The sequence below is a fragment of the Monodelphis domestica genome, chromosome 7 (assembly GCF_027887165.1).
Source record: "Monodelphis domestica isolate mMonDom1 chromosome 7, mMonDom1.pri, whole genome shotgun sequence".
NCBI lineage: Eukaryota > Metazoa > Chordata > Mammalia > Didelphimorphia > Didelphidae > Monodelphis > Monodelphis domestica.
Window position 1 is genome coordinate 76,913,459 of NC_077233.1, and position 26,741 is coordinate 76,940,199.

Below are 26,741 nucleotides of genomic sequence, written 5' to 3' on the forward strand. Positions count from 1 at the left end.
AGGCAGAGTTCTCTGTGGGTAGGGAATGCTGTTCTTGGTGTTGGTATATTATTGCCAAATTGGCTTCTTTGGTATGAATCTATCACTTAAAAAAAAAAAAAACCTTTACCTTCATCTTAAAATCAGTACTTTGTATTGTGGATCCTAAGGTAGAAGAGCAGTAAGGGCTAGGCAATGAGATTTAAGTGACTTGCCCAGGGTCACTCAGGTACCAAGTTTTGGAAGTCCATCTCTCCTTATGCTAGAGACAATGACCATCCTAGAGCAAATACCACATAGCCTCTCCAAATTCCTTTTCCATCAGTTCCGTGTGGCCATCTCAGCAGAATTTTCCCATAGCCCAGACCATCCCCTAGGTGAGGGTCTCTTAATCATTTTTGTGTGCCATGGACCCTCTTTGGCCTCTAGCAAAAGCCTTTGGTTCCCTTCTCAGAAAAAAATTCTTTTAAATGTACAAAAATAACATATAGGATTAAAAAATTCTTTTTAAGGACAGTTATCAAAATATTAAAACAAAAAAGGTTACCTCCAGCTTAAGAGTCTCTGCTCTGATATATATGATTTAATGTGTAATCCTTGAATAAAATCTCTACTTGCTTTAGATTAATGAGAGATATATTGGGTTCAAAGCCTGAGATAGGTAGGACGTGCAGGAGATTTTATTATCCCCATATAGAAATTTTTCAGGAGTAGCAAGTAGCATAAGCTTTTTTTTGGCCTCATATTCTAATGATTGGTCTTTGTTGCAGGTGCTGTACCACAATAAATGTAATTTGAAGAAAGCAAGAAAGAACCAATGGCTTTAGCTGGCTGCCCGGATTCCTTTTTGCACCATCCGTATTACCAGGTATGGGTGCTTGTGCTGTCCTAGTGAAATCCTGTCACATGAGGCTTTGGGGCGAATAAAAAATGAAATTAACCAACAATAAATTCTAGTTTGGGACAAAGGAAATTTCTGGCATGGAAATACAGAAAAAGTTGATTAGTGGAAAAGAGAAGCCATGTCTTGCCATGACCCAGCCCTTTTCTTGGCTTTAAAAGAAGTCAGTATCACATGTGTGATCATCCATATTTCCAAATATGTCCTCTCCCTTCTCATTTCCAGAAAACCATCCCTTCTAACAAAAATTTTAAAAAATAGAGAAGGAAAAACCTTTCAGGAAAAGTAAACAACATATCTAAAAAAGGTTCAATACCCATAGACTCCTCTCTTTGGAACCAAGCTTGGTTATTCATCATTTCACTGCTTTTAGTTTCAATTATTGTCATTGTTTCCATTTTCTTTGTTAAAGTCATTGTACATACTACTTTTCTGCATTTGCTTATCAATCCTTTTGCATCGGTTCTCACATGAGTTTTCTTCTACTTTCTCTTCATCATTTGGACCATTACATTTTTGTTCTACATTCTGCTTCGTCATTCTCAAATCAAAGGGCATCTACTTTATTCTTTGCTGTTACAAAAAGTCCTACTATAAATATTTCTCTGTACTTGGGTGGTTTTAACTGCAGAGACGAAATTTTAAAAAAACAACTTAGTTTTCTGAATGAAGTCGATACAGGACAATCATCTCTCCAGTACCATAATTGGAGGTGGGAAATAATTTCTTACAGTGTGATACTGAAATATTCTCTGAGAAGCTTCAGCTTAAGTTGCAAGGAAGCCCAAAGAAAGAAGTTTAGTAAGAAATTGATTTTTGCTTTAGAGTTAGCAAAAGTTGACTTTTGTATTCTTCTAATTGGAAATGATTAAAGCATTTTGGAGAAATTGGCTTGGGTGATGGAATATAAGAAACAACCCAAATCTCATTAGCTATCTAGACCAGCTTCCTGCCTCTGATTATGGCACCAAAAGTATTTTGTAGGAGACCAAAATTCTCCTTTATGGCGACTTTAATGGGTTGAGGACGTATTCCCCAATCTCTAATTTCTCTTAATAATTTATTATTTTGAAATAGTCATGGGAATAACTATGAAATCTTCTTGTCTATTTGCTGATTTCCATTTTTATCACTTCTTAAAATTTGTGATCTTGTTATAGAAGGTTCTTTTTTAGACTTCAGGGGTGTCTCCTGGTATTCTGAGGTTTCTTGAATAACTGCAGTTTAAAGATCATATGAATTTGGTTTGAATCTTTCCTTGACCATCATATTTCCAAATAGCCTAATCCTGATGCTTTTCACTCATCCCTTTTTTCCTTTTTTTTCTTTTTTCCCCTCTCTGAAGATAGATCCTATTTCACCTTGGGGTTAATATCATTCTGGCTAGTCTAGGGTCTGGCATCTAGCCAGTATTTAATAATGACTAGTTATCAACCCTTTGCTAAATTTTATTTCCTTATCTAAATTGTGTCTGTCTTTAGGTTCAAAGTGATAACCGCAGAAAATATTTCAGGTATAGTTTTAAAAAAATTATTTCTTTGAAATAGATTCACACATTTCCTTAAAAAGTGATAGTAACTTTCTCAAAGTGTAAAAAGAGGGGGGCTGTTTTTCCCAACAGTCATCTGTCTCAGATAACGAATTCATTGAGGATATGTTGAATATCAACTGTGCTCAAGTCACTGCATCAGAACCTTTGAAGTATAAAATTAAAAAAAGTAGATTCCTTGCTCTCTTTGAGTTTATCATCTAATAGGAGAAATGAGGCTTGTACACAAATAGAAGATTAGACATTTATTTTAATCTTGATTATCTTAAATCTTTAATGCTGAGACAAAATTGAATTATTAGCTACTTTATATAATGCTTGAGGGTGGAGTTGATCTACTTGGTGTGTTTTTTGAGGATATGTTTTTTCTGTGGTTGGACCTGGACTGTGTCTTTGTGATTTTAAGGTGCATGCTATCTTATGTCTTATGCTTTTATTTAAAAATTCCTTTTCTTTCCCTTAAAGCATTAGGTTCTGGTTAGTTTCATTAGTTTGGCTACCGATCTTAGCCTTAATGTTGTCTAAATTTATCTTAAGCCTTGCCTCAGTGCTAGGTATGGGTCACAAGGGTTCTAGATGAGATTCTGGGAAGGTCTTATCACTACTAGCAAAGCATGATTGGTAGAAGCTTTCCTGAAAACTACTTGAGTGGTATCATTTTCAACCAAGAAGGACAAACCATTTTACTTCTGAAAGAGTGAATTATTGCCTCATCACCCAGTTTGTTATGATGCTATGACACTTGTTGATTTGATCCTTTTTTATTCTCTCTCTAACTCTCCAATGACATTTAAAATGTCATGTTGGTGCCAGAAAGAGCAGCAAAGTAGGTTAAAGGGCTGAACAGAACGAAATTGTTTTTAGCTACTCGAATTTACTTCTCGAATCACCAAAGATTCTGTTTATCCAAGATTCTCTTTCCCCTATACCAAGGAATTGTTTCAGGCTGTCATTCTCTTGGAAACAGTCTTCTTTGTAGAGGGAGGACATGTGGAGAGGAATTCAGGAGCACTTCTTAGTGGCTTTTAAGAGCCCTTTCTGAATTTTCTAGCTCTAGTAAAAATCTAGTCCTATGAGTTGGCAGCTTTTGTCATCTGTTCCTGGAAAATCAGATCACAGTTCCAGAAATTCTCAGAAAATGAGATGATTTACATTGAGGTTCCCCACTTGTGCAATCTGTCGTTGTAACAACAATTATAGATATTCCCTAGACTTTTCTGTTGAAAAATGACTTCCTCACTCTTAAATACATGGGTGCTTAAATAATTAAATTGACTCAGTATTAATCGCAGCGCAGATAAGATGTGTGGCTTGGCTTTTAATATTTAACATTTTACATAGAGGTTAAAGGATGGAAGGACCAAAATTGCTTCCAATTACTTTGATTAATGTGTTAAGATTGGCAGTGAGCAGAGCGAAGTGGGTGAATGCACCTGATTAACTGTTAATGGACCCTGTGATCCTTTCCGTCCATTTCAAGGGAGGATCATTTGAAGTGGTTCAAAAAATAAATTTTGTGAATTACCGTGTAAGACATAGGTCTAGTAAGAAATGTGGAGAGGTATTGTGATATTGGGCACAGTGTATTAAATCTGGAGTTGGAGAATCTGAGTTAGAATTCAGAAAATATTTAAGTTCTCACTCTGATACCTGATCAGCTCTGTGATTATCAGAACATTGTTTAATGTCTCTGAATCTCAATTTCCACATTTGAAAAGGGAAGATGCTACTTATCTGCTTCAGATGATTTTCATGAAGCAATAAGCACTTTATAAAACATATAACATTATAAAATAGGGGGCAGCTGGGTAGCTCAGTGGATTGAGAGCCAGGCCTAGAGACCGGAGGTCCTGGGTTCAAATTTGGCCTCAGACACTTCCCAGCTGTGTGACCCTGGGCAAGGCACTTGACCCCCATTGCCTAGCCCTTCCCAATCTTCTGCCTTGGAGCCAATACACAGTATTGACTCCAAGACGGAAGGTAAGGGTTTAAAAAAAAAAGGGAAAAAAACATTATAAAATAAGGGGCAGTGAGGTGGTTTGGTGGACAGAGAGCCAGGTCTAGAGATCCTGGGTTCAAATGTAGACTAAAGACATACCCTACCTTTGTGACCCTGGCCAAGTCACTGGACACCAATTACCTAGCCCTTACTGCTCTTCTTTCTTGGAACCAGTATTTAGTATTGATTCTAAGATAGAAGTTAAGGGCTTTTTTTTAAAATGACAATATACAATATATTCTTTTATCATCAAGCTACTCACTTTTTACATAACTTGAGAGTGAATGAAGACAACAATGAAAATGGAAATTTCTAATATTACAATTTTTTTTTTTGCAGTGTGCATGCCATATCCCCCTTTTGTCCTGAATTCCAGTAACATTGGTCATGTAGTATTCCAGGATATTGCTGGAATAGTCTTGATAACACTTGAAAATTTTGACTGTGATGATATCCTTTTACCTAAAACTTGTGCAATTAGAAAATAACTCTGTTTTCACATTTGGCACAACCATAACATTTCAAGATAGTCATCATCTAGTTTGAGTGACCAATTGATACTAGATACTGTGATTAAGACATTAATGAAGCATCCCTTGCTCTTATGAGGCTTACATCCTATCCAAAGAGAGAAGTGCATATGCAAGTATATATAAAATGACAAACAATTATTGGCATTACAATTTTTCCAAAATTATTGGGATTTTAAGGAAAAATACTGGTAATTGTTGGGGCAAATATCAGGAAACACCTCTTGCAGAAGGTGTCGTTTGTTCTGAGCTTTGAAGAAAATGAGGGATTCTAAGAGATGGAGATGACAAAGGAGTGCGTTTCTGAGATGGGGACCACCTGTGCAAAGGCATATAGATGGTAGGAGAATTCTGGGCAATAATATTTGGAGAGGAATTACATAGAAACGTGTCAAGCTAGTAAATATTCTTCCAATAGAATAGAAGCTCCTTGAGGGCAGGTGGCTTAATTTCAGCAGGTTTGCACTAAGTTGGACATTCAATAATTGGTTGAATTAAATCAAACCTCAGTGCCTCATGGATAAAGAAAATTATTTCTTCTAAGCCTTTATGGATTAACATTTTGCAGAGTTAAAAAAATATTTTCATGAAGGACAAGAAAGTTAAATTGTGAATTCCAGGACAAGAACCTGGGACTATCCAATCTATTTCAATAAACATTTTTTAAGCTCCTACTATATGACTGGCATTGTGTTAGGATACACTTAATAAAAAGAAAGACTGTTTTTGTCCTTAGGGAGCTTACAATCTAATAGTGGGGTGGGAGAGTGGAGGAGAGCAAGAAAACTCACAAAAGGAGACAGGAAAGTAGTTTTAGTGGGGAACCAGCGAGTATCTGTGCAGGGACATCTTGTTTTATGTCATTGAAATGAACCCAAAAGTCCAATATATGACTTCTATAAAGGAAATTATTGCAGCCCTTCATTCAGAGGATAGAGGAGGGCCAACAGAAGTGGACTTTTATGTTTTGCTCCTCATATTATTTTATTTATATAATATAAATATATATTTAATATAAAATATAACATATTCTATGTGTGCATATGGCATGTTATAATCTGGCATTGTAAATGGAGAAGGATCCTAGGAATTGAACTTGAGCAAGTAAACCCTCAGAATACCTTAAAAGTTCTCCAGGGCCAGCTGGGTAGCTCAATGGATTGAGAGCCAGGCCTAGAGATGGGAAATCCTGGGTTCAAATAAGGCCTCAGACACTTCCCAGCTGCGTGACCCTGGGCAAGTCACTTGTTCCCCATTGCCTAGCCCTTGTCACTCTCCTGCCTTGGAGCCTCCAAGACAGAAGGTAAGGATTAAAAAAAAAAAAAGTTCTCCCAAAGTATAAGTTGCAGGTATAATGCTGACTTGAATTGGTAAAGGGATTTTCTTCACCTGAGATTCTTTTATAATAGGTACTCTTAATTGTCTTTGTGCCATGGACCCCTTTGGCTATCTGAAGTCTATGAATTCCTCAAAATATTTGCAAATGCATAAAATTATATACAATTATATCCAAACATAGTTACCAAAATTTAGAAATAAAAAAGAAAAAACCCAAAGTAATGGACTTCAGGTTAAGAATCCCTGTAGAACCGCAATAAAATCATGATCCTTATTCTTTATACTATTTGCTTCTTGGTGTTCATTGAAGCTTTTGATCATAGACTAATGGGAAGAAGGCTACAATTTCACATGATAAATCTGCCTTGTGAGGGTCCAGTCAGTTTGGGATTTTATAGAGTTACTGACACAAATCAGCTTTGCATGTAGACATTCTCCCTTCTGTCCGCCCCATCCAACTCAAGATTCACCTGCTCTTAGGTACTTTCCTGGATTTCAGTGGATTTTGGCTAATCCTCTCTCTATTGTGTTCATCCCCCTGTTCCCAGCTTCAGCATCCAGGCTCCTTTTTTCTTGTGCAGCAAAGACAAATTTGAATGGATTTGGAGTCAGAGAATCATGGGTTTGAATCCTGGCTTCCCTACTTCAATTCTTTCTGAATCCGGGCAAGCCACTTAACCTGGCCTCAGTTTCTTCATTTGTAACATAAAAAGGTTCAGACTGGATGGCCTCTGAGGTCTGTTATTTTAGTTCCCTTACTTTTCTTTTATCAGCTCACCTCCAATCTTGGCTTAAAGTCAGAAGCCCTTCCAGAGTGGGGGGCTGGGGGAGGAGGGAGTATTTCTAGCCTCAGTCTTTGTGCTTGATTCAAAGCCCATGGGCAGTTTCTTTCCCTTTGTCCTAGTCACAGATGGCCTATTCATTTTGCCTGGGCTTGAGCTAATCACAGGGAAAGCTTTAGTTGGCCTTTTTAACCTTCCTGCCCTCCATCCTGGAAGAAGAGAACTTGGAAGAAAGAGACTTGGAAGCTTTAAAACCCTTTGTGACTAGATTCTCTCCAGTCCAATAAAGCTTGTTTTTGCTATTTTTGATTTAAAGTAATTAGTAATAATTATTTAATAAAATTTGTTAAATTATTTTAAAATTATTTAATATAATAATCTAGTAATTATTGACTGCCTACCATGCACCAGGCTATGACAGCCTTGCTTTTGGACTGGAAATATCCATCTCTTTAAGCTTCTAGTTAGGGTATTAAGAGAAGTGGAGAAGCTGAAAAAAAAATTTTAAGCCCTTACTTTCTGTTTTGGAATTGATACTTAGTATCAGTTCCAAGGCTGAAAGGACTAAGCCTTTGGAGTTAAGTGACTTGCCTAGGGCCACAGAATTAAGCAGGCTCTTTAGACTGATTTGAACCTGGGACCTTTTATATTCCAATTTCCTCTGCTAATTCTCTATACTTGGAAAGTTGTTCAATGCAGATAACATGGAGATTGGAAATTTAGTATGCAATATTTAAAAAATCTTGATCTTTAATTTTTGTGAATCAATGTTATGTCCATCCAATTGTGAGCAATTCTTTAGTCTGTGATCATGATCTAATTCAAGCCTCTCCAGACCTGATTCCATCCCCAGAGCCATCTACAAAAACTGCCTATTACTATGATGCAATTGACTAAGACTGAGATTTCTTAAAGAATCCTTATCTCCTAAACAGAATAGAACTGAACATTTAAATCAAAATTTAAATAGATTTTGGAAATGAAGATTTTTAACTGGTTTGAGTACAGGTACACTTAACCACAAATAGATCTCAGAATGTGCCTGGATATATACTAATGAGAAAGTAAGAAAGAACCCTGATTTTGGAGGCAAAAAACCACAAGTTCAATCTGAAGCTCAGTACCCGTGTGCCCACAAGCAAGCTGCGCTTAACTATCCTTGAGCCTCTGTTTCCTCAATAGTGAAATGAAGGGCTCAGAGTAGATCATCTCTGAGATCTCTTTCTTTTCTACCCTTTGAACCTGTGAAACCCACGTGAGCAAATCAGATTGGGTCTAAATCAGTCCAGTTCTTTAGAAATTATTAAAAGAAAAAATGAATGTGTGAAATGCTGAACACTCAAGATCGAAGAGAAATCTCACTTCCTTTGTCCAGATTGCACATTTTTAGCTGCATTTACCCTTTGGTAAGGCTTGATGGCTCGTGTCCCTTTGGATTTTGCAGGGGAGACAGGTATGGTTCAGAGGTGCTGGGCTCCAGCTTCATGCCAAAGCTGAGTACAAGCTCATGCCACATTTCTCACTTCTTGCCATCATTCACAGGACCAAGTTGCAGCTTCATCTTTGGCATTTGTTGGGTGGTATTCCCACATCCAAGCATCTTTTTGTTTGTTGATTTCTTTGGCATCTCCCCAGGACTTTAGTTATTTTAATTACAGCAGTTCTTAGAGATGAAAGACTCCCAACACCTCATAGGGATGTTAATGTCATATACATCTGTTTTCCTAAAGAAATTCTATAATGTGCAGGAGTGTTCTGACAGGGCTGCCATCTGTCCTTCCAGAAGGAATGAACACCAGTGGATGTTGCCATGAGAACCTAATTTTCTTGCATGATACACGCTGTTCACATAGCCCTTTAACAGTTGGATTTGTAAGGCTGAAATACTCATTGATTTACAGATTCCACAGTAGAAGTTGATGTACTAGTGAAAAATTTTTCCCTTTCTCACATCTTTATCGCTTTTGGACCCCATACATGGGAAATACAGAATAGCTCCCTATTTTCCTTAACTATTTCAATATAGTTTGGAATAGTGATGATGATGATGATGATGATGATGATGATGATGATGATGATGATGATGATGAAGCCAAGCGATGATAAATATTCATAAAACAGAAACAGAGACCTCAACATATTCAAATTAATCCAACTAGAAAATTCGACTAGAAATGGATCATTATCACAGACTAAATAGTTGTTCACAGTTGGCTGGACGTAACACCCATCTACAAACATTGAAGAACAAGATTTTAAAAATATTGCATACCAGACATCCAATCTCCATGCTGTCTGCAATGAACAACTTTCAAAGTATAGAGAATTAGCAGAGGAAATCAAAGTGGTGGGAAGAGGATGAGATGTTACTATGTTTGCGACTGGAGGTCAATCAATCAGTCAGTTATTCAGTAAACATTTCTTAAGCACAGTTGGGCAGAGGATGCTTTCAGAGGATGCCTATAGAGGAAGAACTTCCATCATATTTTGAATTCATCTGCAAGTAGAGTTATTTTATGCACCTGTGCAATATTCTCTAGCACATTTGTTATAAAAGGATTAGAGAAAGATAGCAGCTTGTCCCAGGACTGTTCCTAACTAAACCCCATAGAAAAAGATGAGAATGTAATAATCAACTAATAACAAATCCCAACTGTGAGAGGAGTATATGGGACTTGAAATATGAAGGAATAACATCTGGAAAACAATCTGTCTCAAACCATTTCTGTCGGAACTCCATTAAACAAGATGAAAATTATTATGCTAATGATTTTAATAACCACTGAAATACTGTGCTGGACTTTTTTGCAAAATTCTTCACATTCTTTCATTTGAGCTTCAGAATTACTGCAGTGGAGCAGGGACCAGAGATGTGGGTACCAGTCTCCCCATTTTACAGATGAGAGGCAAGAATAAAATCTGCTTCTTCCTGACCACCAGTGAAGCAATCTGGCCACTGAGTCATGATAAAACACTCAAACCAAGAGTTTATCAGTGAAATGTTTAAAGCTATGGGGAGGCTCACTTAGCCTCATTCCAAATGCCCTACTCTGTGCAGTAATTATGACAGATGGACAAGACACATCCTATTCCAATTATTGGTATCTATATGGGCGGATTAATTCATTCAATTAATTTGTGCTTTCATTTATTCCACTTTTATTTATTGGGTGTCTAGAGCAACAAAAGAGTAGTCAGGAAACTTGGATTCCAGTCCTGACTTTGTTCCTTAATGTCTGTGTGACTATGGTTAATATGTCTATAAGGAACTTTTTTTTTTTTTAAAGAAAAAGGGGAAATAATCCTTCTGCTTATCGCACTGGACTGTTGTGAGGATCAAAGAAATTAATATATGCAAAAGAAAGTTTATAAAACTGTAAATCACCATGCAATAACTTAATTGTTGTTATGGTACACAGCTGTTAGATATTTTTTAAAAATTAAGAAAAAAGAATCAAACATCATTCCTAGGCTCCTTGAGAGAAACAATATTACCAAGAGATCCCTACTTGGTGGGTGAGGGTGGGGAGAAGGATCTAAAAGAACTAGCACACAGGGGAGAGATACATTTATTTTTCAGTTAATAAAAGCAATGATACGGGGTGCTGTTTTGTTTCTCCTTCCTTTTTTATTCAAGGGCCAGCTATTTAATTTGAAGGATCATGGGAATTAATGTTTCACAGAAATCACTTATTTTGGGGGGCAGACAAATTAAAAAAAACACCTTTTCATTATGTCTTAGTACTCCTTTGCAAAAATTAAGACATTTTACCTGCTAAACCTAATTTCTTTGCATATTTAAATAGTGAAATTAGGTACAGGGCCTGTCTCTGAAGTAAAAAAGGAAGCTGTTCCCAACTTCCCAACTTGTAGTTTAAGGGTTGGGAAAAGGAAACTCGGGGAAATAGCTGAAATCTCAAAGGAGCTACCTTTACCGAAGTTTGAAATAAAAATGAATATAATTAACCCAAAGATATCATAGGCCCTTTTTAAAAGTTTAAACCCCACCCCTACATATAGTAGATATAGAAACTTCTACATGTAGAAACTTTAGATAATAGAATTATGTATATATGAGATACATTACTTGAAAAAGAATTTTTTTATAGAATTCCTTACCTTCCATCTTAGAATCAACACTAAGGATCCATTTTTAAGGCAGAAAAGTGGTAAAGGTAATCGAGCTTAGGTGACTTGCCCAGGGTCACATAAATTGAACCCAGGACCTTCTTTTATGAGACCTGACTCAATCTACCAAGGCACTAAGCTGCCTCTCTACAAAATAATATTAAGGATATATGGGAGATTGTTGAAGAGGAAAGACATACTCAATAACCAAATTGTTTAAAACTTTACTTATTATTTACTTATAAAACTTTTATTTATTGCTAGTTGAGCAAAACAAAGTCTAGAGTAATGTAAAGTACTATGAAATGATTATATTTAATTGTTATTTTAATTTATATTTAATTATATTAATGATTATATTTATATTATGATTTATTTATATTTAACTTATGTTATTTGCATATTTATATTATAATGGTTATAAAAATAGGAACTGAAAATAGGGCAATTAAGATATCAAGTTAGTGTGAGATTAAATTGTAGATTTGGAGACTATCACTAATTTGATATTCAGAAATACACTTATTAATACATTCAGTCAAATTTATAAATCTCTATTAACTTATATATCTAAAGACAATATATAATAAGTAGAAACTTGGAAGTCAAGATCTTGGTTCACATTGTGCCACCATGAGCAAGTTCCTTTAATTCCCAAGAGAAAAGGGGAGTTAATTAACCTTGATACTAACATGAAATGGAAAATGAGGAATAGACAGCTGTACTGTGCCCAACACAGGGGCAGTAAGAATGTAGAGGCAAGAAAAATCAGTGGTCTGCAATAGCTGGAGAAGGCTTTCTTAAGAACGAGCCTTCATGGATGAATAGAATTGAGTTATAGATAGGTAGACTTATAGATAGGTAGACGATGATCCTTCCAAACAGGGAATCTGAGTTCAACTCCAGCCTCAGGCACTAAGTTATTGTGTAATCCTGGACGTGTCACTTAACCTTTTTCGTCTTCAGTTTCTTCATCTATAAAATAAGGATAGTAAGTGTACCTTTCTTGCAAGGCTGTTGTGAAATTCAGATGGGATAATATTTGTAAAGCAGTTTGCAAACATTAAAGTACTATGTGACTGCTAGTTATGTATGTAATTTCAGTTGCTATATTTTACATCTTAATTCTTTGAAAATGAATCCTCCTATAATTTATACACATTAATTCTAGTTGCAAATAGAGTCAATTAATCAGAACACTCTGTTCCTCATGCTGGATAAAGGGCTGACTGTCTGAATTTTTTTCCCTAAGGTTGGGTGGCATAAAAACTTCAGTTATTTATGTTTATAAAAGAAACAGTACAACATGCACTGTATGCATACATCCAACATTCAGAGGGAGAAAAATGATCTGGCTTAAGTAGAAAATAAGTTTTGATTGGTGAAGATCAGGATAATTACTTTTGGGGAAAAAAGGAACTTACTTGGAAGAGGAAAAATGTGGATCAAAATCCTTTTTCCTAGGAAGAGAAAGTAATTGAAGAATGAAATGATTTTGCTTCATTTCCTTAGTTATAATGGTTTGTCTTTAAAGTATTAAAAGTATTTCAATAATTTTCAGGCACTTAAGATTTGAGTATTAGGCTTGTTTATGGAAAGACCTTAAATGGAATGTACAAGCCCTTTTAACTGGGAAACAATTCGAAAACATTTTTTTGAAAGAACATTTTAGGCAAATAATGACTTGTGACTTTCATTTGCTGGCTTTCACTTGAGGATTGCACATTTGCCTCTTAGGGAGCAGATTTTTGGCAAATGGACATGGTGTGTGTGGGGGAAATAGGGCTTCGAGGCCACAGCTTTTGGAAAGCTCTTTGGTGATTAACACAAGTAAATAGTTGTCCATTTATGCTTCATTACTGCATATTAGTCATACAGTAAATAACGTCATGTTGGCAGTTTCCCCAGAGCACAGTAAATACTTATGTACAGTTTAGGGAGATGCTTTAAAAAAAAAAATAAAGCAGTGTTGGCACTTTTTGAAAAGAAAAGAGAGAAGAAAAAGAAAAAAGTACTGGAAATTATAAGTAGATGAGGTTGACAGGATATTATATCAACTTAATTGACTTTCTCCGAAAATTGACCCTTAAGGAAAAAAGGAAATATTCTGAGTATTCCATTATTACTACTGAAATTGAATTTTTCCTCCTTTTTAACTTTTAGTCACTTTGGCTATATTTCCAGTAAAGTCTCATGACATCTTGAGTTCCAGAGAATGTCTGAATTATCATTAATGTTAGCTATTTTGTCTCTTTCTGTCTCTGTCTCTGTCTCTTTCTTTCTCATGCTAATGGATTTCATGGGATTGCACATTAAAAGCGAGAAGGGACCATAGAGGTCATCAGCTTCACAATTTTAGTTTATGAAACTGGGCCAAGAGTGGTCATATGAATGACTCACCCAAGGCCACCCAGTTAGTAAGGAGCAGAGGTGGGAATTGAGTCCTGGTCCTTTTGTTTCAAATTCAGTGTTCTTTTCACTGAACCACAAAGGTTTCTCCACTACTGAAGAACCTATATTTGAATGAAAGGGTAGTCATTTGGCTGATGGAAGAGTAATAGTTATGTCCCCCATAAGATGCCCTGAAATTTTGGGTAAGAAAATATATTGATAAATGTATAAATATACAATATATTATAAATATAAATACACATTTATACATATTTATAAAATGAATTTATTTTATTTTTTATATATTATATTTTTTATTTATATTTATATATTATATATTCATACATCCTAAATAAACTGCATTTATTTTTCTCTACCTCTCACATCCTTCCTGGTCAGTTAAGAACTTGGATGAGATAAAATTCGTCAATAGTAGTAATAATAATAATGATGATACTAACATTTATATAGTATTTTGTGATTTATAAAACAATATACATTCATTATCTCTTTGGACTTCTCTATAACGACTCTACAATTTTTCTAAAAATTCCTGCTTTTTTACACTTTGTAAACCAGTTGGAATTGAGAGTGATGTTTCAACCCGTCACCCACATAACCTTTTGGTAGGCAAATTGGACAGTTCAGTAAACCAAGCATTTTGCAGTTGCTTTGCTTTTGCCAGAAGGAGAACTCCAGGTAGTTGGTGATAGGAGAGGAAGTTTGATGAATGAGGAAGAGAGAAGAGAATCACAGAGTATGGGTCAGGGAGTGCCCTCCTGTGAGGCTGTAACAATAGTTTGAAGCCAGACAGAGAAGGAGCCAACCAGAAGAGTTTCTATTTTATCCTGGAGATGATGGGAAACCACTAGGGTGGGTTGAACAGAGGAATCGCCCAGCTAGATTTGGGTTTACGGATGGTGGGAGATAGAGTGGGGTGAGACTGGTTAGGGTAATTATTGTAGCCACCCAGCTGAAAGAGGATGGAGGCGCTAGCTGTGGGGGGAAGAAAAGGGGAGCTATAAAGGTAGAAAATTCAAGATTTGGAGGCTGATTGGAGATGTGAAGTGAGGGAGAAGATAATTCCCAGGCTATGAATATAAGTAAATGAAAAGACTCAAGTGGGAGAAACAATATTAACCTACAGTAAATAGCAAGCAAACTGCCCTGAAACAGAGAGTATATGTAATAGGAAATGAGAAGGACTCAGGCTCGGGATGGGAGGAAGCAGCCAAAGGTGACCCCAGAAATGAGGAGGAATTCTGCCTGCTCACAGATACTGACATTATCCTAAACCTCAGTATTTTTCCCTAATCAATCAGTTCTTTCATTCCGTGTGCTATGTGTCAATTGCCATGCTGGGGACAGAGAGGGATATTCAAAGATGAATGCCCTCCAGGAGGTTACAGGTTAGTGGAGGACTCTAGACACAGAAAGAAGACACCGGTATACAAAAGAGAATTGGGGTCAAATAGAAATACAGGCCTAAACCTGCAGGCCACATATTGACTTAGAAAACCACACAATGAGATTATCTATATTCGTATTATGTCTTTATTTTCTTAAATATTTCCCAATTATGTTTTAATCTTTAATGTATTTAAATAAATATTATAATAATATTTCATTTTGATATTTAATAAATTAATATAAAATATTTAAATTAATGACTATAAACAATCATTTAATTAAATGTATTATAATTTTTATCTACAAGCAGCCCTCTGGGAGTCAGGTGTCCTGGACCCTGTATGTGACCCCTCTGCTTTTGGTCACTTAATATTATGTGCACATCAAGGGAATTTGGTGGCTGTCCAGTGGTTGTTATCCCTTGCTCTTACCACATGAGTGGCCCAACTTCTTTCCCAGTCACATCTCTCTGATGATATCCTTTATCTGACTTGTAAAAACTGCTCAGTTATTTTGGCAGTTTGTGTGACAGATCAGAGAGGGGAGAGGCTAACGGCAGATGGATATATTAGAGGGCTAAAGTCTAGGCAAGAAGGGAAAAAAGCCTGAAGTGAAGTGGTGATGGTGAATAGACAGATAAGAGAGATTTCAATGGCAGAATCAAAAAGATATTGAATGTGGGGGATAAAAGAGAAGGGAGGAATCACTGTTGACCATGAAGGTAGAAGACCAGGAGATTGGAATGATGTTAGTGCCATCAAAATAATAGGAAAGTTGAAAAGGCAGAGATGCAGGTTTTGGGGAATGATTTCCATTTTGGACATGTTAAATATCAAGGCATTTTTATTGCTTCGGAACATCTGGTTAGAGAACCCGTGCTTCCTTTAGACAAGCTTCTGTAGCATCTGCAAAACATTACTCGTGCTCTGATCAGCTCCCTTGTATCCCACGTTCTTTGCAAGTATTCAATATCCACTGTCTTAGAAATTATGGCAGAACTGTCATCAGAAAATCTTAGAGACTGAAATAATTGTTTTAGAATGAACACATTTTGAATGTGAGCTTTTTGAAATTCTCTGACTTGTACTTCCTCAACTTTATTATATGAGGCAAGGTGAAATGATGAGACTAATCTAATTCCATATGGCCTAATGATACTTAATATATTAAACTTGAGATATCCAATGAAAACTGGTCTCATTACTTCAGAGTTATAGAAGCCAATTCCTTTCTCTTGCTAGGAAGGCCACTCATTTTGCTTAGTGGTGTTGGGAGAATTTGTTTAGGCAACAGGACATGGGGGGGACAGTAAAAGGACATAGGCAAATACATACATGGACCTTGATATTTCCCATCCTGATCCCATGTATATAATTATTTGATAGTGAGTAATAAGTAATTGGGGGTAAGAACTGGAGGATATAGAAGATAATTGGGAGGAGTCAGTGGTGAGAATTAAGATATACCTTCAAACTACCCTCTTCCATTCTTCTTTTACTCTTTAATGAATTTTTTTCTCCCTCCCTCTCTTTCTTTCTTTCTTTCTTTCTTTCTTTCTTTCTTTCTTTCTTTCTTTCTTTCTTTCTTTCTTTCTTTCTTTCTTTCTTTCTTTCTTTCTTTCTTTCTTTCTTTCTTTCTTTCTTTCTTTCTTTCTTTCTTTCTTTCTTTCTTTCTTTCTCTCTTTCTCTCTTTCTCTCTTTCTCTCTTTCTCTCTTTCTCTCTTTCTCTCTTTCTCTCTCTCTCTCTCTCTTTCTCTCTTTCTCTCTTTCTCTCTTTCTCTCTGTCTCTCTCTCTCTCTCTCTCTCTCTCTCTCTCTCTCTTTCTCTCTTTCTCTCTCTCTTCCTCTCTCTCTTTCTCTCTTTCTCTCTCTCTTCCTCTCTCTCTCTTTCTCTCTTTCTCTCTCTCTCTTCCTCTCTTTCTCTCTCTTTCTCTCTCCCTTCCTTCCTTCCTTCCTTCCTTCCTTCCTTCCTTCCTTCCTTCCTCCCTCCCTCCCTCCCTCCCTCCCTCCCTCGGCCTCCTGTATCAGTCCACCGAGACACTTACTGTGTCCTAATTCTGAGCTTAGCTCTAGATATAAATACCCCAAAAAGCCAGTTTTTTGGTCCTCAGTGAGCTCATATTCTAGTAGAGGTAGATAAGCAACATGGTTGACTCAGAACCTGGGGCAAGTGTGTGATCTGTGAAATCACAGGGGTGGCGAGGAGAGTCTCAAGATGAGTGATGTTACATTTCTAGAACCTGTAATTGATTTGATTGCTCTTTCCAGAGGAAGAGATTGATAGTGCCAGGAACAAACCTGGACTACTGAGTCTGAAGCCTGTTAGGGCGTAGCTTGAAGATGGTCAGAGTAGATCATGATGGGTTCAGTGGTGAACTTTTCATCAATCAGGAGCTTAAACACCCAGGCAAGGAGCTGGAATGAGAGACAGAGAGTGAAGATAGACCAGGTACTACTGTCTCAGCTGTGGAATGAACCAGATACTTAGGAAAATTTTGGAAACAAAAAGATATAATTATTTTAGCGAAATCATGGCAATTTGTTTTTGAAGAATATTAACTGCTCTGATTAAACTGTGCTAAAAGCACAGAAATTTATACTTAATGGATCTGTTGTATCATCTGTGTAATATTCTACCATCCTTTCTCATCTTCATTTTATTTCTTCTCCATTTCTTACTTGAATAGGAAATCTTAAGACCTTTTTCTGGCACTTTTTATCTTAGGATCTCTCTGTTTTCTTTAAAAAAATTTTTTTTTAATTCATGGCCTTTGAAAAAACACTTGCCATATCCCACTAATTCTTCTCCATACTATAGAACTCTTTTATCTTTCATTTTTAGTACACACAACCCATCCACGTCTTCTTCCAGTGATTTAGTGTCTCCCTCTTGGTTTTTAACCACTTTCTGTAGTATAAGTTCTCATTGGTAACATGCCACATCTGGCTTATGCTAGTCATTCTTCTGTTGATTTGAGGGGGAGCTACTTCTAATTATGATCCTTTGGGGTCTTGTTGTTTCATGACTTCCAACCACATAATCTCAACAGGAAACAATGATATTAAAAGATGAACCTTCATGATGGATAGCAAATAGTCTGGGATCATAGAAAGCCAAATGTGATCCACCTTGACCTTCTCTTACTCCCTGTTCTGGAATCACTGCATTGGCCATTGCAAGCATCTGTCCAAGATGGATAAAAAGTCCTATGGAAAAAAGAAATATGTAACAGTAAATCCCTGGTGCCAGACCATCTTCCTACCTAGCAGCATCATCTTGGTGCCTCATATTTTTTAAATAGTCTTATCAGAGATGACAGAAGTACATTTTAATTTAAGAAGTAAACTTTATTTAAACATTCATGGAGTCCTTGTTTCACTACCTGAAGTCTATAGCATCAAACATTTCTATTTGGGTTGAGTCACCAGTGGTAACTTTCCCAGAGGCTGAAGGGGGAGTTAAGTCCTTATCACTGGCTCCAGTTTAGACTTAGAAACTAATTCTTTTGGAACTTAGAGGAGGGTAACATATAAAACCAGTGGAATTGCGTGTCAGATATGGGAAGGGGAGGGAAAGAACATGAGTCTTGTAATCATGGAAAAATATTCTAAATCATCTAATTAAATAAAATTTAAAAAAAAAAGAAAAGTTAGAGGAGGGTAACATAAGCAAGAATATGTTGGATACAATGTGGCCTTGACTCCCCTTTTCTTGTCTCTTTATCCCTAAAATGACCTAGGTAGTATTCTGGGCATGGCTCATAGTAAGTGCTAGATAAAGCTATTATTATTATCATCATTATTATTATTAATGAAAAAATGAAAAAGCCCCTTAAATATTGAATATACAAATAGAAAAAAATGAGATAGTCCCTTCTTTTCAAGGAGCTCTCATCGTTGAGGAAGACCACATATGAAGAAGAATTCATCTTTGAGGCAGGTAGAATGGACTAGAAATCCTGTGGCCACAACAAAATGGCAGATAGCTGCAAGGTCCAGGGGTCCTTGGGGTGCACCAGCAGAGGAGATGGCACTGCCCAAGGGTCTGGAAGGTGTGGCAGCTATGTCTTGATCTCACCGTTGAGGCGTGGTGATCCTCCCCAGCTCAGTGAAAGTGGATCATTTCCACCTTATTTAGTAGAATGAACAAAACCATTTGGGATTAGAGGACATGGGAAAGACATGGGGGTTGAGGGTGACAGTGGGAGTGGAGGGGAGGGTGTCCAGATGAGCTGGGAGTCACTGGGGAGGGGTCTGTGGTTAGAATAACTATAATTTAATTAACCAGTTTGTCTTGAATATAGAGTTCATGAAATAGTCATAGAAACCAGGAAAAGTAGATGGGAGAAAGATTGTGGGGAGCCTTAAATGCCAGCCTAAGGACTTTGTATTTTATTCTATAGGCCCTGGGGAACCACTGAAGGTTTTTGAGCAAAGAAGTGACTGCTCAGACCTGTGCCTTAGGAAGATTATTTTGGCAGCTGTGTGAAGGATGGATTGGAGAGGGGAGAGACTGGAAGAAGGGAGGCCGATTAGGATGCTAATGCAGTAGTCCAGGTGAGAGATAATGAGGGCTGGATCTAGGGTGGTGGCTACATATATGGAGACAACGGGACAGATGGAATGGTGCCTGGTGCTTATTGTATTTTTTTATTGATTGATAGATTGAAGAGAGAGAAGTCTTTGAGGGGGAGGGAGATGAAGATAAAATCCAATAATAAAAATCTGAAGCCACAAGAGTTCATCTGAGCTAGAGTTACTTAATCAACTCAATGAACAAAATAGCATGGCTTCTCCAACAGCCTTCCAGAAGTCTCCATTTGAGGATTATTAGGAATGGAGAATCAAAGATAACTTAAATCTGTAAAATGGGGACAATCATTCCTAATATCTACTTCACAGGATTGCTGGAAGAAAACAAATGAGGTAGTATGTATGTGAAGTGCTATAATATTTAGCCATTATAATAGCATTATTATTTACTCTAAGGAGTTGAAGAAGTACTTTGATAAACTTCCCAGAACTTAAAAAAAAAAGCCTTTCGTTTCATGCCTTCTAATGAGGAATTTAGAAATGTTTACATTCAGAAGTTTCCAAGCTAGACTCTTGGTGCTACCTATGTATTGTTATCTAATTATTTTGCTGCTGGATCTGAGGGAATAGGGTCTTAGTTAGTGTAAGATTTCATTTATTCTCCTTGAATGTTAGGAATGAGTTTTTCTCGCCTAGCTTTTCTTTCCAGAGTAGCTTAATTAATTTACTTGTGCAGAATTTGGCACCTCTCGATGTGTGCACAACTATCTCTCTTTTCCTCAGCATTTAAAGTGCTCAGTCGGTGGCTATACTGGGTCTGGAAACATCTATTATTCCTACTTGGATCCCTTTTAGCAGTTGGCTGTCTTTATGAAAGGAAAACCAAAAAAGCTACTAATATTTCCATTTAGGCAGTCATTTAGTTGTGCACAAGCCTTTCCTTTGTTAAATCACCTTTCAACGAATATCCTCCTTTCTCCTGTAACTTCACACATAGATTGGCTCCTATTGGGGAGAATACCAACGTAGACTCAGCTATAACAGAATTTTTATCTCATGAAACACCAGTCTTTCAAATAAAAGTCCTTCTAATTTTTTAAGGAGGTTTTTTCATGTATTTAAAATGTATTTTCTTATGTCTTTGTGAATCTGTTGATTCCCAATGAAAAATAGAAACAACTCATTTAATCACTTAAAGATTGCCTTGCTTGAAGCAGTAAAGTACATGTTTGTATTCCTGAAATAATTGAATTATTTAGTCAAAATTACCATAATTTTTTTTCTAACTTGAAGCTAGCTGTGTATTGTGATAAGATAGCATTTTTATGGTTAAAATTTGAAGGATAACTTTTGATTGTTTTGTTATATATTGCAAGAAATATTTTAATGCTAACATTCTGCCAGTGTTGTATCATGACTGTAAGACCTGGAACATGACAGTCTCATGTTCATGATAGTCTCACATAGGGCAATGGAGGAACACATAATGGGTAAAATTAGGCTGTAACCTAAATGAACAGTATGGAGCTTAGAATAAGAACAGGGGCAAAAGATGACAACAGAAATGTATGATAGAATGAGAGCATGGGTTGGACATGTGATGACAAAGAGCAATGATAAGTTTTAGAGTTCAAATGCTCCTTTAGTGCTCTTGTGATGGCCAGGGAGGGAGGGAGGGAGGGATAGACAGATAGACAGACAGAGGGAGAAGGAGGGAGGGAAGAAGAGAGGAAAGGTAGGTAGTTAGATAGAGTGCATAGTCCCAAGTGTGCCATTGGTGTACTTGTGATTTAAAAGACAGACAGACAAACATATAAGTGCATGGTTTGATGACTTCATTGGTGTCCTTGTGATCTGAAGACAGAGACAGACAGACAGACATGGATGGATGGATGGATGGATGGATGGATGGATGGATTGAGAAAGAGAGAGTGCACAGTCCAAGTGTTCCATTGGTGTAGTTGTGATTTAAATGATAGATGGACAGAAAGATAGAAATATAATAAGTGCACAGTCCAAGTACTTCATTATTGTTCTTGTGATATGAAAGACATGGGCAGACAGATGGATAGTTAGTTAGATAGATAGATGGATGGATGGATGGATGGATAGATATAGATGGATAGATGAATAGATGAATGTAAAATATTTAAAATATGTGCCAAGCATTCCTTGTGATGTATTTATGGGAGAAGGTTATTAACAGGAATCACACAGGTTGGGCAGACCTGGATGGCCAGTGGTCTTGCATTGTCAAAAGGAATAACCAAACAGATGAGGTCACAGGTTCACTGGAAAATTTTTGAGTTGAGAGAAATTCTGCTTAGGCAGATATCAATGCTTTTTCTTCTTATGTCTTGAAATTGTATTCTTTGGAGGTTTTTAATATACTTAAGCAATTAAAAGATTACAGATCCTCCAATCAATACTTCAGTGGTTTCCTTAGTGATGATCTAATACGTAAATATTTAATGTACAATTAAAATCATAGTCAGAAATAAATTAGTGACACTGGTCAAATCAACTTTTGCAAAGCACATTTTTTGTAGGTCTAGATGGAGAAATCAATGCCATTAAATATAGGTCTTTCTTGCTTCACCCCACTACCCCCTCCACCCCAAGACATCCCTTTTGTTATTTGGCATAGTGAATCTGGGCCTGAAGTCAGGAAGACCTGAATTCAAATCTGGCCTTACACTTACTAGCTGTGTGACCTGGGGCAAATCACTTAACCTCTGTTTTCTCATCTTTCTTCCCTCCCTTTCCCCTCTGATTCCCTACTCTCTCCTCCCTATCCCTTCCTTTCCTCCCTATCCCTTCCTTTCCTTTCTTTTCACATGATGACTGGATCAGTGATGTAGTGTTTGTCCGGTGCTTTGATGAACGCTGGGCAGATCCTCTCATGCTACTCTCCTCTTGTAGAGAAGATGGAGAGCTTTCAGCTCGGACAATAGCTGATTCAGTTAGATTTAGAGCTGGCTGAGTGACCCCATCCAAACGGCTCTGGGATCCGCTTGATGGAAGATCACTGGCGTCCCTGCGTGGTCCCCAGTTGTGGGTAGGCTTCTGTATCCACACCCAGCTCTGCCTTGATGAAGGTGTAGCTGTTGTACTTCTCCAGTCTGCTGATGGCGCACAGCTGGGAGGAACAGATATATGATATGACTCCATAAATGGTTTCTATGGACTGTGGTACCAAGCCAAATCGAATAAGATGGAATTTAATGGGGATAAATGTCAGCTTCTCATCTTTGTTTAGGAAATCAACCTTAGAAATAGAAGATAGGAATCAACAAGTATTTATTGCAGGCAAGTGGGAAATGTGGCTAGTGAGGAGTTCATCTGGAGAAATCTTGGGTTTTGGTGGACTGCAAAACACCAAGGAGGCAACAGTGTAATATGGTGGACTTAGGCTAGGAGTTACTTGACTAAGGGAGGCGATAGTTCTGTACTTGGCTCTGGTCAGAACACATCTGGACCATCCACTGTGTTCAGATCCTTACATTTAAGGAAAGATATTGACCATTTGAGACTGTGATGCTACTGAACAATTCATCTTTCCTTTCCCTCTTCCCCTTTCTGCCTCTTTTTATTCCTCCCTTTCCCAAAAAAGATTTAAAACTTGGAATTACCCTCTTTTGCCACTAGATGTCATTCGGGCACAAATTTAAGGCTTCCAGTTTTCAAAATAATGAGGTGGGAAAAAATTGTTTTCCTTTTGGGTAAATGTGATGTATTTTTTTGGGGGGGGGGGGAGAGGATATATTTATTTAAGTCTTTCAGCATAGCTTTGAATGACTAAATTCTTAACAGAATTTTCAGAAGTGGAACCAACCAGGGTCAGTTCATAACTTTGAAGGAGCAGTGTGACATGACCATTCAACAGTTTTGCCCTCAAAATACCAAGCACACCATGTGGTTCAGGGCTAACCAAATACAATTCAAAGGATACATTTGACTGTTGACATTTAAAAGATAGAGATTCCATTCCACTGTGGGAAGTCATTTTTAAGCAACTTCATTAAAAGAAACCTTAAAGGTAATAACAGAAACTTCTGTTGTTTCCTACGTTTTCTTTTTTTCAGTATTTATCTAGAGCCTCCTGTGTAACATATGGCATAATCCAACACATTTTCTACACTGATAGTTTTACAGATGAGGAAGGCAATCTGGATAAATTCACAAATAGCTAACTAAAATGCAGGCATTATCCACATGAGCGTATTCCAGTGAAGTCATTGTCTATTGCCATCATTTATTTGTTAAGATCAAATCCCATTATAAAGTTTTGAAACCTTGCTTTAATACAATTTTTTCATTTGTAACTTTATGTCTGGAAATAAATGCTGCCTGTACTATTTATTTGTCTAACATCATGTTTTTGGAGAACCATCTGTGATGTTTGGTCAGGTATACCTATAAAAGTTAGACTCCTATAATGGCTTAGGAAATGAGTAGGAGAAAGCCATGAGAAATTCAGAAAAGGAAGGCTTATTTTGAGCTTTCCCAATTCATTCTGAAGTGGAAAAAAATACTCTAGTCTAGGAAGAAAGAAGAAAAGGTGAAAACTAGTTCTTTGCACAAAAACATTTTTATCTTTTGTGTTTACCTGATTATTTTTAAAATCTATTCCATTTTGAAAAAATTGAGAAAAAAATGCATAATGAAAAATTAACCCAAATTCAAAGTTTATACATCCTGTAGATTTGTTATTTAATTTGAAATTTTTAGCATGACTAATTTTTTGTTTAATAATAATTTTCTGTATATGCAATACAAGAAATATTCCAAAAGGGAATGGACCCTTGAGTCAGAGGACTTGAGTTCTAATCTGAGATTTGCTATTTACTATTTGGATGACTTGAAGCAAGTATTGACTTGCTTCAACTGGGCTCAACTTCTTCATCTATAAAGTGAGGAAAGCATCTAGAAGTTCTCCAAGTTTCTTAGAATGTTTAGAGATAGAGATGGAAGAGATTCTAAAAGTCATTTAGTTCAACCTTCTCCTTTTGCAGATAAAGTGAGGCTGAGTGGTTAAGTGACCCATGTGGTTAGTTGGGCAAAGATTTGAACCCAGATTCTCACGTTCCAAAGCTCATTGTATTTATTGTATCATCCCTGGTGTATTTATTTCAAGGCAGATGAAATAATGAAGCCATACTGTTCACTAATCCTAGGATTATTGATTTAGACATGGAAGTGGATAGAACAGTCAACCTAGAGTTAGGACGACCCATGTTCTTCCCTCACCTTCTCCTAGAGATAGCCTGCACCAACTCCTCCAAGTTCAAGAAGAATTAGGAGGGATAATAATAAGTGCCTCCTTTCCTTTCAGATGAAATCTCTGATCCCCAGATCTAGAGAGAGAGAGAAGAAGCAACCTCAAACCTCCAAAAGGCAGAATTAGCCATTGTTGTTAGGTTTTTTTTTGTTCCTAAAAAAATGGGTTTGAAAGCAAAGATGATTCTGTCTTGCCTTCTTTGAGAGCCAACCAAACTGCCAAAGACTGTCCCTTTAAAAGAATGCCAGTTTATAACAATAACAAAACATTTAACCTTGACCCAGTGTCCAGTTTTTGATTCTTTGGCACCTGGCGAGGGGCCATGATTTGTCTTGGAACTAAGAGTTTATATAAATAGTTGTACTTAACCTTCCAGGCATTGTGAGGAATCTTTTCAATGACATGAGAGCCACATTTTTCTCCTTGTGGCCTCATACTGCTTTGAAAGAAATGCCTTTATATTACATCAATCTTGCTTTTTTTTTTCCCTTTTAAAACAATATGATGCTCCTTTCCAGATTTTTCTGGACCACAGCACATGGCAGCTGATCAAAAGCTCTTTAGAATGGCCCTTTTGGATTTTGTAGCTGAAAGACAATGCAGAATAATGGGGAGAAAATGTCTATTTTCAGCCATTTTTATTCAGAGAAAAAAAACTGGATTCTAGTCCAGCCACTGTAGACATATCCTAGTGGTAGAAGGGATTACGGGTAAGGTGCCTAATCTCAGGGCTCCCAGCAATTCTTTTAAGATTCTTAAATTGATTATCAATTGAGGACTTGTTAATCTGCATCTCTCTAGTGATTTTCTCTTACTGATGAAGTCATAGGTATGGTCTGGGGAAAAAAAAAAAAAACCAACTAGTTATGTATATAGACAAATTAGGTATCCGTCATACTTCTTATATATAATTCCAGAATAATTTGCCAAGTCAACCTCTTGGTCTTTGACAGCCCCACAGGGAAGTTTGTTTGGTAGAAGAAACTCCATGGATTAGTGTGGATTTAAAACTTCTTGAAGGAACTAAAAGTTTCTGAAAAAATAGGAAGCATAATCTGGGCTGGGGGGTGGGGTGGGGGTGAGAGTAGTGGAGCTAATTTATCTTTAGCCTAATCTGTCTAGGGCCATCTTTTATCTTTATGGCTTACTAAGAACTCTGCCATCAAAGCTAAACCTGTCATAGATTATACCCTCAAGAGGAAGGGTAATGTAGCTTAGTGGACAGAATACTTGACTTGGGGTTAGGAAGGCCTGATTTCAAATCCTATCTTCAATATTTATTGTTTTTTGGGACAGTAGGCAAGTCATTGAAATTTCCCAGCCTCAGTTTCATCCTCAGTAAAATGAGGATGATGGTGGCACCTATCTCACTGGGTAAAACTTGTGTTACTCAAAGAGAACTGAATGGCCTGGATATGCATTAAGTGCTTATTGTGTGCCAAACAATGTGTTAAACTCTTGGGAGTAGAAGTAGCAAAAAGAGGCAGCCCTTGCTCTCAAAGTGCCAACGTTATAATAAGGACAGATAACTCATAAAAGAGAATTTGGCTTCATAGCAAGCAGAAGGCTTTTAGGATTGACAGGAAAAAAATGTTAAACTCTCATACACTTTACCAGAGTATGGAAGTGGATTTAGACCTCTTGGTGTATCTTAAAGTAGCCATAATTATAGTATTGTGATTTTTTAAAAAATTTAATTAATTATGATACTGCATGTTAGTTCTTGTTGCTGTCAGTGTTCCTTCTCTAGCATCTCCAACTGCTTCTGAGTCATTATTAACCGGGAAATAATGTAATTTAAATTTATTAGAATTTTGTGTAAGGTAGGAATACTTGTAGGCTCTGAGTACGTTATGTTGTGAGAACTACCTGTGAGTTAAGTGCATGAACTTTAGTGCTTGGACTTTATAAGTCCTTTTTTT

The 26,741-nt window shown here is 36.9% G+C and overlaps 1 protein-coding gene across 3 annotated transcripts in view; it reads left to right on the forward strand.

Moving 5' to 3' along the window:
• The window catches only part of GRB10 (growth factor receptor bound protein 10), a 233,563-nt gene that overhangs the window by 46,794 nt on the left and 160,028 nt on the right, over positions 1 to 26,741 (forward strand). For 2 of the 3 annotated variants that reach the window (XM_056804837.1, XM_056804836.1), the window contains exon 1: positions 19,409 to 19,562. Coding sequence is in view for 1 of the 3 variants with exons in the window: in XM_007500399.3 (XP_007500461.2) it covers positions 797 to 847 (51 nt within the window). In the remaining 2 variants the exon portion in view is untranslated. Of the gene's footprint in view, positions 1 to 749; positions 848 to 19,408; positions 19,563 to 26,741 lie in introns of those variants that run through there. The other variant, XM_007500399.3, reaches the window with a different exon arrangement.